The 17,193-nt window shown below is 34.3% G+C and overlaps 2 protein-coding genes across 2 annotated transcripts in view; one reads left to right on the top strand and one right to left on the bottom strand.

Moving 5' to 3' along the window:
* LOC134648615 (somatostatin receptor type 2) overlaps positions 1-17,193 on the top strand; it is a 358,966-nt gene that overhangs the window by 135,407 nt on the left and 206,366 nt on the right. The window lies entirely within an intron of this gene.
* The window catches only part of LOC134649108 (uncharacterized), a 65,258-nt gene continuing 55,543 nt past the window's right edge, over positions 7,479-17,193 (bottom strand). The window contains exons 4-6 of the mRNA XM_063503824.1: positions 10,820-10,995; positions 7,745-7,760; positions 7,479-7,663 (exon numbers count right to left, since the gene is read on the bottom strand). Of these exons, the coding sequence (XP_063359894.1) occupies positions 7,479-7,663; positions 7,745-7,760; positions 10,820-10,995 (377 nt within the window). The remainder of the gene's footprint in view (positions 7,664-7,744; positions 7,761-10,819; positions 10,996-17,193) is intronic.

A 17,193-nucleotide genomic window follows, 5' to 3' on the forward strand; every position in this document is an offset into this window, starting at 1 on the left:
TTTATAAAAATTCTTAGTGTTGGTTTAAAATGTAAATTATTTCTGAAGATACACAAAACATTTTCAATAAGTATGATGTTGTTAATCACATTTAATGACGACATTGTTTCCCTTGCAAGTTTGATGGCTAAACTAACAGCGACCGGTATATCGGACCATTTAACATTACCAGTAAAATTACAAGCTTTTAAGTTTATGAAAATATAATTATGTAAATTGACAGATACAGACAATGTTGTCACATTTGTAGTGTATCCTTGAGGGTATAGTTTTCATTAATTTATATTATTTTAATCGTCCACGAGTATATCTTCATAAAAGAGAACGATCGACGAACGTCAGAATATGGCCTCAAAATGAAACGGGAATTCTAAATACATAACAAGAATATAATTTATGGATTTTGTTAGTGGTTCTTTGTTAAATACAGGTAGGAGTGCAAAAAGATTAAGATACCTATGTATTTGTATATACAGATGCAAATACATAGGTATCTTACGTAGGTGCATAATATACGTATGTAAATCATTTCTCTTCGAGAAGCAACTTGTAAAAATAATGAAAACAAAAGAAAATGAAGTCATTTATGTGATGGAGAACAGTTACAATTTTTTTATAATTGAATAAACTAATCTAACAAAGGAACATAATACACCAGAAAGGATATTACTCAGAATGAGTTGTAATATCATGTCACGAAGTCACGACGCTATATAACAAAGATCTTTTTATGCTTGAAAAGTATAAAAGGTGGTATTGACAGTGACACTGAGAAACATGTAAAATAGAACAAAAGAGGTTTCTGGAGGTTTACTTGCTGGATGTGCTAAATAACATGGTTTAATTGAAGCAGTATGACGCTATAGTTGAGGACGAACAAGAATATGTCTGCGAGAAGCGCCGCGCGCACCGGCAGCGCGCGCTGCAGTCGCACGCGCAGCGGCGCCGCGCGCAGACGCCGACTCAGCGCGCGCGCCGACCGAGCGCAACTTGTCTCGCGTTCTGAAACAAGTAGATCAGTTTAAAATGATCGATTTAGTTCGAAAACGTGCATTAAGGGTTTAAAAAAGGTAAATTGATCATACTTGTTACTAGTAAAGTTTGCAGCTTGGCCAGATTAGCTTCCAATGTTTCCGTCTCATTTTGGGCGCGCTGTCCGCTCCAAATAATAACAAACTTCATCGCTATATACATCAACAATGATAGTAGAACGCTGACAATACTGACGTCCCATAACAGTTCCTGTAAGCAAATATATAAAATTTCTTTTTTTTATTAATGTTATTAAATTTAAAGGTTACATTTTACATTCAGATTTACCGTCAACTCCGTTGATAAAATGAGTGACAGATGAAACGTTCTAAATTCTAATCGAGGCAGTATTGTGGTGGCGAACATCACCCATTTCATCAAGGAAATCGACCGATACAGCGCCCGCATAAAGCCCACATCCACAGCAGTAATGATGCCACAGTAGTGCAGCTGCAGTTACCATCCGAACACATCAACTTAAGAATCGTGAGAAGAATCGTGTTAGTTTATATCAATACATCAACTTAACTTTTTTTTTCATACCGAACCAAACGTCAAAAGTAATCTGGGGGCACGGTAGTGCCCCCGCCAAGACGAGCAAAGCGAAGCGCAAGGGCACTACCTACCTTTTCTCGAAACGCTTCGTCGTTTTTTTGAACCCTCTTAACTTGGGTTTGGATTATACCAGATAAACAAAACTCTCGGGATATGATGTCAATAGTGAACTTATTAAGCATAAAAATTTTTAATTGCATAGCTCTTATACTTTGGATTTTATTAATGTCTAAAAAACCCCGATTTCGTCACTGACTCATTCACTCACTGTTGATCATCAAAACCTCTAGGGTAGTTCCTGAAGTTCTAGGAAGCTGAAATTTGGTATGTGAGATAGTATTAGTCCACAAACAACAAAAAAATTCAAAAACTTGAAATTATTAGCCCTTAAGGGGGTGAAAAGGGGGTGGAATTTTGTATGGGAAATCGATAACCGCGGAACCGATTTAAAATTGAAATTTGGTGTGTAGATAGTTATTGTTATGGGGAAGGATATAAAATAATTTCAACCCCAAAATCACCCCGTAAGGGTGAAAAGAGGTGGAAAAAGGCGTTAGGGGGAAAAGGGGGTTGAAGTTTGTATGGGGAATCAGTAAAAAAGCAGATTGTATATAAAAGATGCCCCCCAAGTACGTATTTCAGGATTTTTAATAGTAAATCACCCGCAACCCTTTAAATCAGAAGATTGTCATAAGCAACTTACAAAAAGATGTGAAATCCCAGCAAAAACATTTTCATGTAAAATGTTGCCAAGACGAAACCATAAGGCTCGCACTGACAACAAGTTATCAGATATCTTGTAGAGCCAAGCTTCTAACTCTACAGGCCCTACCTTCACAGACTCTACACCTTAGTCAAAATATGTGGCTTGGCCGTTTCATTATTACAAGAACTATAATTTTATAATAAAAAATAATGAATAGTGAATACATATTTCACCTTACGCCCATGTGACGAAACGGTCAAGCCACATATTTTGACTAAGGTGTAGAGTCTGTGAAGGTAGGGCCTGTAGAGTTAGAAGCTTGGCTCTACAAGATATCTGATAACTTTTTGTCAGTGCGAGCCTTATGGTTTCGTCTTGGCAACATTTGACATGAAAATGTTTTTGGTGGGATTAACTATATTCTTCAAATATTATTAGTAGTAACACTAGTAACACATTTATTGCCCGTTTTGCATGATTATTTGATATCATTAAAAATACACTCTAAAGCTTACTTTAGCAAAGCAAGCATTCTTAAAATGTCTTACCTGATTTATTAAATAAAGTATTCCTTGGTAAAAGTACATGATGTAATACAAAGTGATTGTACAAAATGAAATCAGGATCTGCACAGAAAAAAATAGGAATTAATAAACAGGATACAGGATGATTCAGGAGACGTGAGCTCTCATGAATCACCCTGTATTCTTAGGAAAAAAAAGTGAGTATGTGATTAGTCACTTTTTCTTCAGTATATGACATCAATTAAATTTCAATTTTTACATATAGGATTTTGACTACTTAAAACTACACAAATTTAAGAAAGTTGATAGGTAAAAAAAACATATTTTTTCATTTAGTTTTAGGTATTTGTTTTTGATATAATGTGATCCAGATTTGGCTTGATTAGATACTATTTCTTCCAATGTAATAAAGGCATGCAAATCAGTATTCAAAAAAGCAATAATTTCTAGCGTAAAACTGTAGTTATAATAATCAAAAATTTAAATAGAGGTATATTATCAGAGAAATTTCGATAAAAGGAGACATGAGGAGGAACGTGAAGGTGAGGCGGTGAGGATTGAGGTGAAATGTGACACGGTGGCCGTATATTATTATCTTCCGTCGCAAGATTTGCGCGGCACGCCATATCTTTTGTTTCCTTCTAATTTCCTAGCTTTACGTCCCTTCTTAACGAAAAATCTGCATGATACATACGCTACAATTATTCTAAAATTCTAACCGGGCAAGTTTCAATCCGAACAATGTTACTGGCTTAACGAAACTCCCTGTTAAATTGTAGCCTGTTTTTTTTTTATAAAACGGGAAAATGTCTATTACCTAATGTGTTAAGTACTGATTCTGTTTTTACCTGTACTCCAAAGCAAATTTCAAGTCGATTACAAGCGATTGCCAGCAGTGGAATAATCTCACCCCACACTTTCAGTTCATTACTGATCCGTCCTGTTTCACCAACTTCTTCAATATCATCCTTATTTAACTTCTCTATTGTTGACAATATGGAATCGTTAAAATATTTGAACACCGCAATCAAAATATCAATCAGCACAAATAACACAATGTTTTCCCAATAATATCTATATTCTAAGGTAAAATCGAATAAAGTAATTATTATGACAATCGTGCCACTAAGTTTATTCGCCTTGTATTGATCAATTATATAAAATAGCGAAAGAGAACTTATAGTTATAACAGCGAACGCGACTTGCATGTATAACTTTTTCTTTTGCTTTTTTACACTTTTCTTGTATGTAACATCATTCGCACATATTTTTTCAATCTCATCAATAGCTTTAATTAGATCTGCATATTGATTCGAGTAATGATAACTCAATAGTATGGCCGCCATACCGTTCGACACTCTGAGAAATACGTAGAGAACATTAAAAATAATAACAATGGCATTATTGTTAGTTTCTATGAAGTTAATCTGATGTTTAACCACAAATAAAAAAAATACCAAAATTAATCCACTTTCTACAAAAATTCGAAAATTCACTAAATATTTTAAACAGTAATTAAACGATGAAAAGTTGCGATAAACGCACATTGCGTTTTCAACGATGTTAAGTTTGTTTATCACATTTAATAGAGACATTTTTAAAAATGTATTTCGAAGACGAATGTTTTCAGGCCGTCCATACAGGCCACCTGACAAGAAAGTTATTTCAATAAGTCAGTAATAAAGTTGCATTAGTTAAATTAATTCAATAAAATTGATGATGTACGAAGGTGTTAAAATAACAAGCTTCAACGATCAAGCGAATTAAGCAGTGAAACTACTTCATTCATTAACTAAGTATGTTATTCTGTATTTTCTAATATTTTTAATAGGTATAAATGATTTATATTATATCGATATATTATTACAAAACAAATATTGCCATAAAAAAAGCAATTGAGTACAATCCGCCACACTATTAACTGACAGTTCGTATCTGGGGGCACGGTAGTGCCCCCGCCAAGACGAGTACCTACCTTTTCTCGAAGCGCTTCGTCGTTTTTTTGAACCCTCATAACTTGGGTTTGAAAAGTTTGAATTATACCATATAAACAAAATTCTCGGGATATGATGTCAATAGTGGACTTATTAAAATAAAAAAATTCAGTTGCATAGCTCTTATACTTAAGATTTTATTCATATCTAAAAAACCCCAATTTCGTCACTGACTCACTCACTGTTGATCATCAAAACCTCTAGGGTACTTCCTGAAGTCCTAGGAAGCTGAAATTTGGTATGTAAGATAGTATTAGTACACAAACAACAAAATAATTCAAAAACTTGAAATTTTTTGCCCAGGGGGGGGGGGGGAATTTTGTATGGGAAATCAATAACCGCTGAACCGATTAAGTTGAAATTTGGTATGTAGATAGTTTTTATAATGGAGAATGGCATAGAATAGTTTTCAACCCCAAAATCACCCCGTAAGGGTGAAAAGCGGGTGGAAAAGGGCGTTAGAGGAAAAAGAGGGTTGAAGTTTGTATGGGGAATCAGTAAAAAGCAGATTGTATAAAAGATGCCCCGAGGTACGTATTTCAGGATTTTTAATATGTAGTACCTTAAATCACACGCGCAACCCTTTAAATTAGGGGATGGAAGCAACTTAGAAAAAGAAGTGAAATCCCACCAAAAACATTTTCATGTAAAATGTTGCCAAAACGAAACCATAAGGCTCGCACTGACAAAAAGTTATCAGATCTCTTGTAGATCCAAGCTTCTAACTCTACAAGCCCTAACTTCACAAACTCTACACCTTAGTCAAAATATGTGGCTTGGCCGTTTCGTTACTCCAAGAACTATTGTATTATAAAAAATAATGAATAGTGTAGTAGAGTGTAAAGCCACCTTAATGGACACAGTGTGACGTTGCCTTAAGAAAATAACCTATGACAGCTATGACATCTAGCCCCGCCTCACTTTCACTATTGACGGCTACTGGACTGCATCTAGATCCTTTATTAAAATATGTATCTATCTGATAAGTACATAAGTTGTTTTATAAATATACCATCATTGAAGACTCAAGTGTTTTATTCAAAACTACTACATGGCGCAGTCGGAGAAGAACGATTAAGAAAATTCAAGACGATTAAAATAAGAAGATTGAAAGTCACATGGGAGGCACCGGCCGGCACAAGCCCGTAATGAAGTAAATACGTTAATTGTACTAATATAATTAATAAATACTAAAATAAAAGAAGATGTCAGACGACGAAAAGGAAGATAAGGTGAAGAAGACGGTGAAAATGGACACACCTGAAGTAGATAGCATGACATGCGCGGTGGAATACAAAATGCCGCAGGGCCTGAACCTAGACGACATTGGAAATTGTTGGCCGCAATGGCAAAGGTTCAAGCAGTCATTCCGCATATTTTTACTCGCCGCGGGATTCGAAAGGCTAACTGAAACGAGAAAAGCTGCTATTCTTCTAAATTGCATCGGTCAGCAAGCTCAGGAGCTGTATTTTAATGTATTGCAAAAAGAAGACAAGACGAAATTAAATGAAATAATTGAGTTATACGACGAATACATTATTCACCTTACGTCCATGTGACAGTAGCGAAACGGTCAAGCCACATATTTTGACTAAGGTGTAGAGTTTGTGAAGTTAGGGCTTGTAGAGTTAGAAGCTTGGCTCTACAAGAGATCTGATAACTTTTTGTCAGTGCGAGCCTTATGGTTTCGTCTTGGCAACATTTTACATGAAAATGTTTTTGGTGGGATACCTTATTACAAAAGGCATTAAGGTCCACCAATGGATAGTTAAGAGAATTGCTGTTTGAACTAAAAATTATGTATACCTAATAAAAATAGTAAACGCAGTTACACGTTTATAAGTTTTTACTAAATCTTGAACAATGTACACAGAAAGAATCAATGTGATGACCAAGTTCAAAAATAATTAGTAACTTTATTAAGTATTTCACAGTGGTACCGTAAAATGGGGTGAGTAGGGTCAAAACTGAAATTCAAACCTCGATAACATTTTATTTTTACATATGTAAACTGAATGGTGTATATAATAAGTGTTCCGGACGTTTGTATTTTAGTTTTTATTTTATTTTGCGTAGCCCATTTCATAACTTTGATGATAAAGAGGAAAACCCACCTCACCCCGTAGTGCCTCGTATTTACGGTGAGAGGGGTTTTCATACAAAGGTGATGATTTTGGAAGATTGTTGGATCGTTTTTTTTATTATGCGTACTATAACTCCATTTTAAATTGGAATACATTATTTTTGTAGCAGTAGCCTTAAAATCCCTTCTCACCCCCCTCTCAAACCTTCTCTCCCCATTCATAACCCACCTCTCCCCGCGAAACCTACTCACCCCGTTTTACGGTACGAAACATGGATAGTTGCGTTTTACAGATAGTTTATTTCAATGAAAGCAAAGTTGCATGTTATTCACATGTGAGGCAAATTAATTATTTAAATGCAAATTTTGAGTTGTTTTCTTATGTTTGCTGATATAATTGACTTTTAAATAATGATTACGAATGATAAAAAAATAATAACATTCATTTGGAATTGATTTTGTTTGATATCTTACAGTTAATATTTTCTTCGGGTTAGTGTGGTGAAATATAATTTTATATATTATAGTAATATGTAATATTATCTGTCTTATAACTAACCTGTGCGTAATAAAGTTTTAAACATTTAAATGATATGGTTGAATTGTAATAGAATGATGGTATAGTTGAGGACGACGGCGAGTATGTCGGTGAGCAGCGCCGCGCGCACCGGCAGCGTGCGCTGCAGTCGCACGCGCAGCGGCGCCGCGCGCAGACGCCGACTCAGCGCGCGCGCCGACCGAGCGCACTCGTCCGCCTCGCGTCCTGGAACTGAGAGTTATTAATCGCTTTTTAGAGTTCCGTAGTCAACTAGGTCATGTTTGTCTGACAATCCGCTCGTAGATCACTGACCTTTAGTACTAGAAAGCTGAAATTTGACATAGGTGTATAAATCAATTACGCCGACAAAGTGGTTAAAATAAAAACTAAAAATAAATTTGGGTTACTACTTCCCCATACTTATAGTGGAAATGATTTTTTTTCTTTAATTTAACCGTATAGTAGGGTTTTCCGTCTATAAATGTCGCCTGTAAATTGATGAAATGATATTATAACTTTTCTTACTCCTAAAGGAGAAATTTGAAAAATCAAATTTTATTTATATTCGTTGTGTTGTTTTTGCGCCAGTAATGCAAATAGCCAAACAGACAAACATTGCCAGTTTAAATATTATAAGTATTTAGGTAGAATTTGTTTTAATTTATACTATTTTTCATTTATAAAAGTAACTTACTTCTTATCAGTAAATTATGTAAAATGATCAGGTTACAGTTGAGTGTATCGGCCTGGTTTTTAAAACATTGCCCGCTTGATAATATCAGCAACTTGAGTGTTATGTTCTGCGCCAAATAAAGTAGGAAATTCCAGATAGCGATGTTCCAAAACAATTCCTACAATCAAACATATAATGACATAGATTTAACATACATACTTATATACATATAATTACTTACACCTATTTCCCGGAGGAGACCACGAATTTCCACTTGCTGATACTGACATAACGAGGGCATGAGGTTTAAAGTATATTGTTATCTTAGGTATATTATAACATTCCCACTGGTTACTATCGTCCTTTATAACGCCACAATTTTTTTTTTACTTTTGTAGTGGCTAATTGACAATATATCGAAAAATCATAAAAAAATCAGGGGTAAGATTTTTTTAGTTTTTGTAAAAAGTGGGTACTTAAACTATAACGATATATTTTCTGTTCACAAGACAACCATGACGTCTAATTATGACGTCGTGGGCATTCGAAATGTGGGCATGCAGACCAGCCAAATTTGCCTTGGATTCTTACCTGATATATGATGTAAAGCACTGCTTGGTATACATATGTTATGTAATATATAGTCATTGTATATAACGACAACGAGATCTAAAAATAATCAAATGATTACTAAAAAATATATAAATTAATAATTGACGTATCTTAAAGTTCGAATCGGGCCGTTTAGTCATGAGACGCCATACACAACAAGAAGATACAACATAAAAACATACAAACACTAAATTTAATTAAAATTAATAAAATAAAATTAAATAAATTAAATTAAATAAGCGTGAGCGAGATAGCGGTGGCTGGGATCCTGATTTTTTTTACCTGCGCTCCAAAGCAATCTTGTAGATGATCACAGATCCTTGCCAGTTGATAACTAATCTCACTCCATCTGTCCAGCTCGTTGGCAGTTCGCCCCACAATGCCACCGCTCTCAATTTTTTCGAATGTCATACCCAAACTCCTTATTGTTACCGAAACAGATAAGTTCAAATATTTTAACAACGTAACGACAACACAAATCAATTCGTAGTACACAAAACTTTGATAATAAAAACGATATTCTAAGTAACATATATAATATACCATTAAAATTATAAACCATAAACTTATTTTTTTAAAATAATGCCAAGTATCACTTATAATCCAAATTATAAGTGCATTTAATATTATGATAAAAAATGCGACTTCTATATAACTTTTTTTATTTTGTTTTTTAATAATCTGTCTATACTTTGGATCATGAATACACAATTTTTGTATCGCTTCTACAGCAAATAGCAAATCTGTATAGTTATTCGAACGATAATACCCTGTTATTATTATTATTAACGAATTGAGAATTAATAATGATGAATAGATTAAATTAAAAACAAATGCTGTTGTTTTATTGTTTCTTGCAAAAGTATCCAATAAATCATGCACTATGAACACGGAAGCAACCAAAGTGATGATCAGTTCAATAATAATTCGTAACTTTATTAAGTATTTCATAGCTGTACTGAAAGATGAATAGTTGCGATACACACACTGTATATTTTCAATGAAATTTAGCATTTTCAAAACATTTAAAACGGACATTTTTAAAACGTGTTGCAAGGTGTAAGGTTATCTAAAGAGTGGTTTCTAATTCAAATGTTTTTAATCCCATTAATACATTCATTTGTATAAATGATTGATGAACACTTCTTAAGATATTAAAATTGCCTGTAAAAGCGTAAACAAAAACAATTAATTTGATGATAACTTTATGAAAATAGTAATTTACAAAAAATGTTATATCAGAGTAGCCCTATTTTTATATTGATATACCTAATTAATAATTGAAAATAAACGCAGTATTACTCTGATGTTTCTTGCAAAAATATTCACTAAAGGATGACTCACGTTTGACCGGGCCGACCGGGCCGTGTCCGGGCCGGAGGTTCCGGCGCTTACTTTTCTGTGACAGATGATAGGTGATCACGTGATGCATTCCATAGAAAACGAAGCTCCGGAAGCTCGGGCCCGGACACGGCCCGGTCTAACGTGAGTCATCCTTTAATCATGAACAATGTATACCGAAAGAACCAATGTGATGACATGTTCCAAAATAATTCGTAAGTTTAATTAAGTTACAGTGGTGCTGAAAGATGAAGTTTAACAATTCCAAAGTTTTAAAAAATGACGTTATCGCATAACGTGTTTTATAGTACATCCGGTGCTCCATTACGAGTATTACGACACCCGCTATGCCATATATGTACCAATAGGGCCATATAGCATGTACTGTAAAACGTTGTACGATAGACGTGCGAATGGGTAATTAGGCACTGGTTGCGAATTTCCTATTTTTCGCAATTTTATCGTAAATAATTATTAGACTGTAAGGTTTTTACATAGCGGAGTCTAATTGCAATTATTATGTGTTTTCATTCCTATCGATAAAATAAATTAGTACCTACATACCTACACAATCATTATTGATCACTTCGTAATAATTGATAATATAAATGCTATTTAATCTTTTATTAAATTAAACAAAGTTTTGGTACATTTATAAAACCTATTTATAAGATATAATAAGTGCGTAATATTTGCCAAAATAACTTATAGTATTTTGTAAGCGCTACTGGCTTAAAGATTCAATTACATGGTTAAATGACATGGTTAAACTGCAAAAGTATGATGGTGTAGTTGAGCACGACGGCGAGTATCTCGGTGAGCAGCGCCGCGCGCACCGGCAGCGCGCGCTGCAGCCGCACGCGCAGCGGCGCCGCGCGCAGACGCCGACTCAGCGCGCGCGCCGACCGAGCGCACTCATCTGCCTCGCGCCCTGGAACTGAGAGTTAACAATAGTATTTTATACAATCGTGATATAATGGAGAGCTTTTCAGTCGAGTACCGTGTTTAGGCAACGAAGCTTGCTGAGTTGCCTAAGTAAAGGTACGAGATTAAAAAGCTAACAACAACATTGTATACAATACTTTTTCTACGAGTCAACAAAAAAAAAATACATAAAACTAGTAGAAGAATCATATATGTAGGTAAAAAAACCAAAAGTATACAGCTAAGATGCGCGAGCAGCCGCGATACCTTCATACTCGTACGCGACTCGGCACCCGCGCCCCGCGCCCATGGCCGGTTGGTCAACGACACCTTCTCGTAACTCATGAGGCCCTGGTACTTGCTCCGCGCTTTCGATTGGTCAATTTCATTATAGTTGACTAAACTGTATCGAAATGAATATTATAGTTGACTAAACGGTATCGAAATGAATATTATAGTTGACTAAACTGTATCGAAATAAATATTATAGTTGAGTTGGGGTCCCATAGTGAAAAAAGTATGCGGTTTCACTTTGGTATACGAAGTCTTAATTCAAGCATTGCAGTCGACGAGTAGAAAAATACGCTATACCATCACCATAATGACGCAAATTTTGAGTTGTTTCGTCATGGTAGCTGGTGGAATTTACTTTTATGTTATGCATTATGGTAATTTCCTCGCGTTGGTGTACATAATTAGGCATTAAAATACTCGTGTGATCCTATTAAGAAACTCACTGCGTTCGTTTACTTAAACCCACACTCGTATTTTAATGCCCACATAAACTACTAATGTTTCACTTCGTGCCTTGAAAATTCGAGGATTTCAACATTCCACTTTTTGAACCACGAGCGTAACGAATTTTGGAATCTTTCGCTAGCTCGGGCATCAATTAAACAACGACTATGCCTCCTTGGAAAAGAAATAACTTAAATCACATAGTAATATAAAATAAATTACTTTAAATTTATGAAAAGCAACTTACTTCTCATCAGTTTATTATGTAAATTGTTAAGATTAAGGTTGAATAAATCGGCCTGGTTTTGAAAACATTGTCCGCTTGATAATATCAGTAACTTCAGTATTATGGTCAGCGCCCAAAATAGAAGAAAATTCCAGATAGTGTCTTCCCAGAAATATTCCTACAAATACACACATATTGTTATATTGTTCTAGATAGGTTAAACATACTAGCTTTTGCCAGCGTCTTCGACTGCGTGAAATTAGTTCCAGCAGATAGAGTAAGTATAGCACTTGGATAAAATCTAATGGCAATCATTTTGAGTATAATATGCTTGATAAAGATAAAACGATAAAAGATTTTTTATTCGTGACGATCACAAACATGTACGAATATTGATTGCATGATTGCTTACACCAATTAGCAGAAAATTAATTATTTTTTTCATTTCACCCTCTTTAAGATTGACTTCCGACATAAAAACTACGCTATGTCCTTCCCCGGGACTCAAACTAAAGACAGACACACTTTGGCATTTATAATATTAGTTATTACTTTATATTTTCTGTTCAGAACAGAATAATTAATGTCCTAGGCATTCGAAAATTACGCGTGTAGCCAAGCCAAAATAGGTAACGTATCTTGGATCCTCACCTGATATATTATGTAAAGCACTACTTGGTATGCATATATTATGTAAAATATAGTCATTGTATATAACGACAGCGTGATCTAAAAATAATGAAAATATTTTTACATAAAACAGATAGTTATCAGTACACCGCTTAAAGGAATTGTGATTTGTGGTGATACCTAATCAAAAATATTGCAATGTGGTAAACTACACTATAAATGAATCTAGTTATAAGCGTGGTTTGGTGGTTTGGTTATTTTACTTACGCAATTTAAATGAGTACATTTAAATTGCGTAAGTAAAATTCTAAGCGTAATAAATACAAAAATACCAGTATAAATCATAAGATTTAACAGCCAAGACCACGATGCTGGAACTCGAAAGAGCCCAACGTTCCATGCTAAAAGTTATGTTTAAGAAGCCCTTTCGATTTCCAACATCAGATCTCTATGCTGAAGCGAAGATGCTAACTGTTCGTCAACTGTTTCTGCATAAAATAGTTGTGCTCACGCATATTTCATCCAAATACTTGACTTGTTACAATTCGCTTCTTAAAAAACGCATTGTTAATTTACCGGCACCTAAAGTATCATCTGCTCTTGCTAAACGTTTCGGGGACTACATAAAGGCAGCAACCTACGCCATTCTCACGTATTGTGATTTAATAGTACATTGCGCAACGTGGGGGGTAAGTGAAATTTTGCATGCGAGGTCTCTCGAGTTTGCAATATTCTTACCCCCGGAGTTACACACAATGTTTTTCATCACACTTGCGAAGAAAAAAATAAATTTTAAGCGAAATAATTATTAAATACTGTGACATTTCAAACATTTCGTCCGCCATTTGTCATTTCTTGACAGGTTAGGCATCGAAGGCACAGACCTTCGGCATTCAGCCACGAATGAACATTTTGTGTAAAAATATTTCAAACGGCTATTAAATTAATAAAATTAAATATTATTAAACATAAACAAAAATATTAAAATATAATCGAAGTATTTTAAATGTAAAACTTCCTTATACCTTGACTTTAATCAAAGTATTTTACTTATGATTATGACCTACTTGGTTCGTATGAATTAGTGACATAATTAAAAAAAAAAGCTATAACTCCCTAGGGCGTTATAGCTTTTTTTTCACAACCCATAACTCCCGCGGGATCAATATAGGCCTTTGTCCTTCAGTACACCTGCATGAAATAAGATCTTTTTCGAGCAAGTGTGATGAAAAAAACAGAACTGTACACGAGGCCAAAAACACTTTTAAATTACTTCAATCATTGAATTACACAGAGACAGAAGCTATTTTACAAAGTGTCACTTAACTGTAATTTTATCTTAGTTTATTTTGATAATTAGTATTAGTATTAAATTTAAGCTTTTAATGTAATGTGATAATTATAGTATGACTTATTGCTTACGAAATTAATTCTGTTGTAGAAGTGTAACAACTTAGTACCTAACTAGGTTTGTATAACACTTTAAGAAAATAAACTATTCTAATTATAATAGTTGTTATGAAGAAAAAATGTTACAAGTTTGATTGATATAAACTGGATATGATTAGAAAAATTGTGCTCTCAAAGATAATTTAAATGTCAACGTGTTTTTTTTACCTGCGCTCCGAAGCAATCTTGTAGACGATCACAGACCCTTGACAGCAGATAACTAATCTCACCCCATCTCTCCAGCTCATTGCCGATTCGCCCCACAATGCCACCGCTCTCAATTTTTTCGTATGTCGTACCCAAATCCCTTATCGTCGCCAAAACACACACATTCAAATATTTTAACGACGTGACGACAACACAAATCAGTTCGTAGAACACAACACTTTGATAATAGAAACGGTATTCTAAGTAAGATTCCATTATTATTGTAAAAGCTGACAATATTTCATTAAAATAATGCCAAAAATCAATTATAACCCCAATTGTAAGGCTATTTAAGAATATAAAAAACAGGGCGACTTCTATATAAGACATTTTATTTTGTTTTTTAATAATCTGTCTATATTTACTATCATGAATACAAAATTCCTCCATTTCATCTACAGCAAAGAGCAAATCTGTATAATTATTCGAACGATAATACCCTGGTATTATAATTATAAAAGAATTGAGAATTATTAATAATGAATAGCTTAAATTAAAAATAAATACAGTTGTATTATTGTTTTTTGCAAAAGCATACAATAAATCATGTACTATAAACACAGAAGCAACCAATGTGATGACAAGATCAAAAATAATTCGTAACTTTATTAAGTATTTCATAGCTGTACTGAAAGATGAATAGTTGCGATACACACACTGTATATTTTCAATGAAATTTAGCATTTTAAAAACATTTAATACGGACATTATTAAAACGTGTTACCAGGTGTATGGTTTTCTATAGAGTGGTTTCTAATTCCAACATTTTCAATCCCATTAATATATACATTTGTATAAATGATTGATGAACACTTTTTAAGATATTAAAATAGCCTGTTAAAACGTAAACAAACACAATTTTATTTTAACTTTATTAAAATGACAATTTCCACGAGCATAGCGTAACGAATTATGGAATCTTTTGCTAGCTTGGGCATCAAATAAACAACAACAATGCCTTGGAAAACAAATAATTATAATCACATTAGTAATCTCAAAATTGCTTTAAATGTATGAAAAGCAACTTACTTCTCATTAATTTATTGTGTAAATTGTTAAGATTACAGTTGAATAAATCGGCCTGGTTTTGAAAACATTGTCCGCTTGATAATATCAGTGATTTGAGTATTATGGTCAGCGCTAAACATAGAAGAAAATTCGAAATAGCGACATCCCAGAAAAAATCCTACAATCACACACATAAAATGTTATAGATTTAATGTGTATTGTTGTAGATATAGGTTAAACATACTAGCTTTTGCCAGCGCCTTCGACTGCGTGTAATTAGATCCAGCAGTTAGAGTAAGCATAGCGCCTGGATAAAATCTAATGGCAATCGTTTTGAGTATAATATGCTTAATTGCTTACACCAATTAACAGGAAATTAATTATTTTTTTCATTTCACCCTCTTTAGGGATGACCTCCGACATCAAAACTACGCTAAGTCCTTCCCCGGGACTCAAGCTAAATCCGTTCAGCGGTTTAAACGTGAAGAGGTAACAGACAGACATACTTTCGCATTTATAATATTAGTATGGATTATTACTTTATAATCATCGCATTTATATTTTCCACTTAAAAAGCTTTTGACCCAGGTGACCCTTTTACAAATCCATATTAGCGCCCGCTTTCTTCAATCCATCACACGGGTGTGTGTAAACAATGCTTGTGTCAGCGTCGGCCATTTGCAAGTCAAGTAGGAGACTGATAGATGGCAGAGGCGATGGCGATGGTCTAAGAGCTAGCCACGGCCATAGGTATGCAATTTATAGAGCAACGAAATCCCTCTAGTTAGTATGCCCTACTATCATTATTATTTTTTGTACTCTGTCACAGAATAAATAACAGTACTACTCTGTTCAATTACGCCTAGGTAAATGTTAGGAAAAAGTAGAAGACATACGACACTATGCGTAAAGCTATTGTGAGTCAGGTGAATTTTGCTCGTGATCTTCCTGCAGGCGCACAAGTGATTGTGTATTATCATCACCTAGCACTACTTTTCCCCCAAATAAAACGCCGACATAATTAGCTATTATATCACACCAAACACAGAGCTCTATAAATTGCACGCCTTCAATTGATTTTACAACACATTCCCACACCCACCGCTGAACAGCTGCCAGGCGCCCGAATTAATTAATAATGATAATATGGCACACTAACTAGAGGAATTTCGTTGCTCTATGAATCGCATACCTATTTCCGTGGCTAGCTCTCCGGCTACGAGTCCTTTGGTCAGCTGGGGAAATATAGGGCAAGATGAGAATATTGAAAACAAAACTTTTCACAAACGCCTAAGAAATATATTGTCAATGTTATGTCGTCCAAGTTTTTAAGATTATGTAAAATATAATAGTAGATTGTTAACCAAGGGATGAATGCCTTTCACCCGAGTTAAACACTATACTTTTAATTTCGAATACGAGGAAAGTAACATGCATGTGTATTTTTTTAATATTTTTTTATACATTTTCATAGTATTTCTTGAGGGTACTTTCAATTAAAAATTTTGCCATAAGTATCGTTACCTATGTACGTATACTTATATCAGAATGAAAAAGAGAGTGGAAATTATATAACAAATCCATTTAAACCCAAATTTCAATTGCTTATCGTAAAAAAATAAAACGTAAAATGCTCTATTGCAGAAACGTATCATTTTCTGCACACCTTTTAGAACAAAAATGACCCTCTTTCAGAGCATGAGAAATGAAAACAATATTCATAGCGTATGTAAGCAATGCGTGTCTCAGAGTCGGCCATTTGCAAGTCAAGTAATAGGCTGATTTCTTTATTTAATCTTTATTGCACAATACATGAAGGTACAAATGGCGGACTTAAGGCATTTTCTACCAGTCAACCAATGGGTTAAACCAGAAAGATTAAGTAGGTGCAGTGTCTCTTAAAGTAAATGAATTTGTAACCAAGACTACATTATATATGAATATTAACTATAT

The sequence above is a fragment of the Cydia amplana genome, chromosome 6 (assembly GCF_948474715.1).
Source record: "Cydia amplana chromosome 6, ilCydAmpl1.1, whole genome shotgun sequence".
Lineage (NCBI taxonomy): Eukaryota > Metazoa > Arthropoda > Insecta > Lepidoptera > Tortricidae > Cydia > Cydia amplana.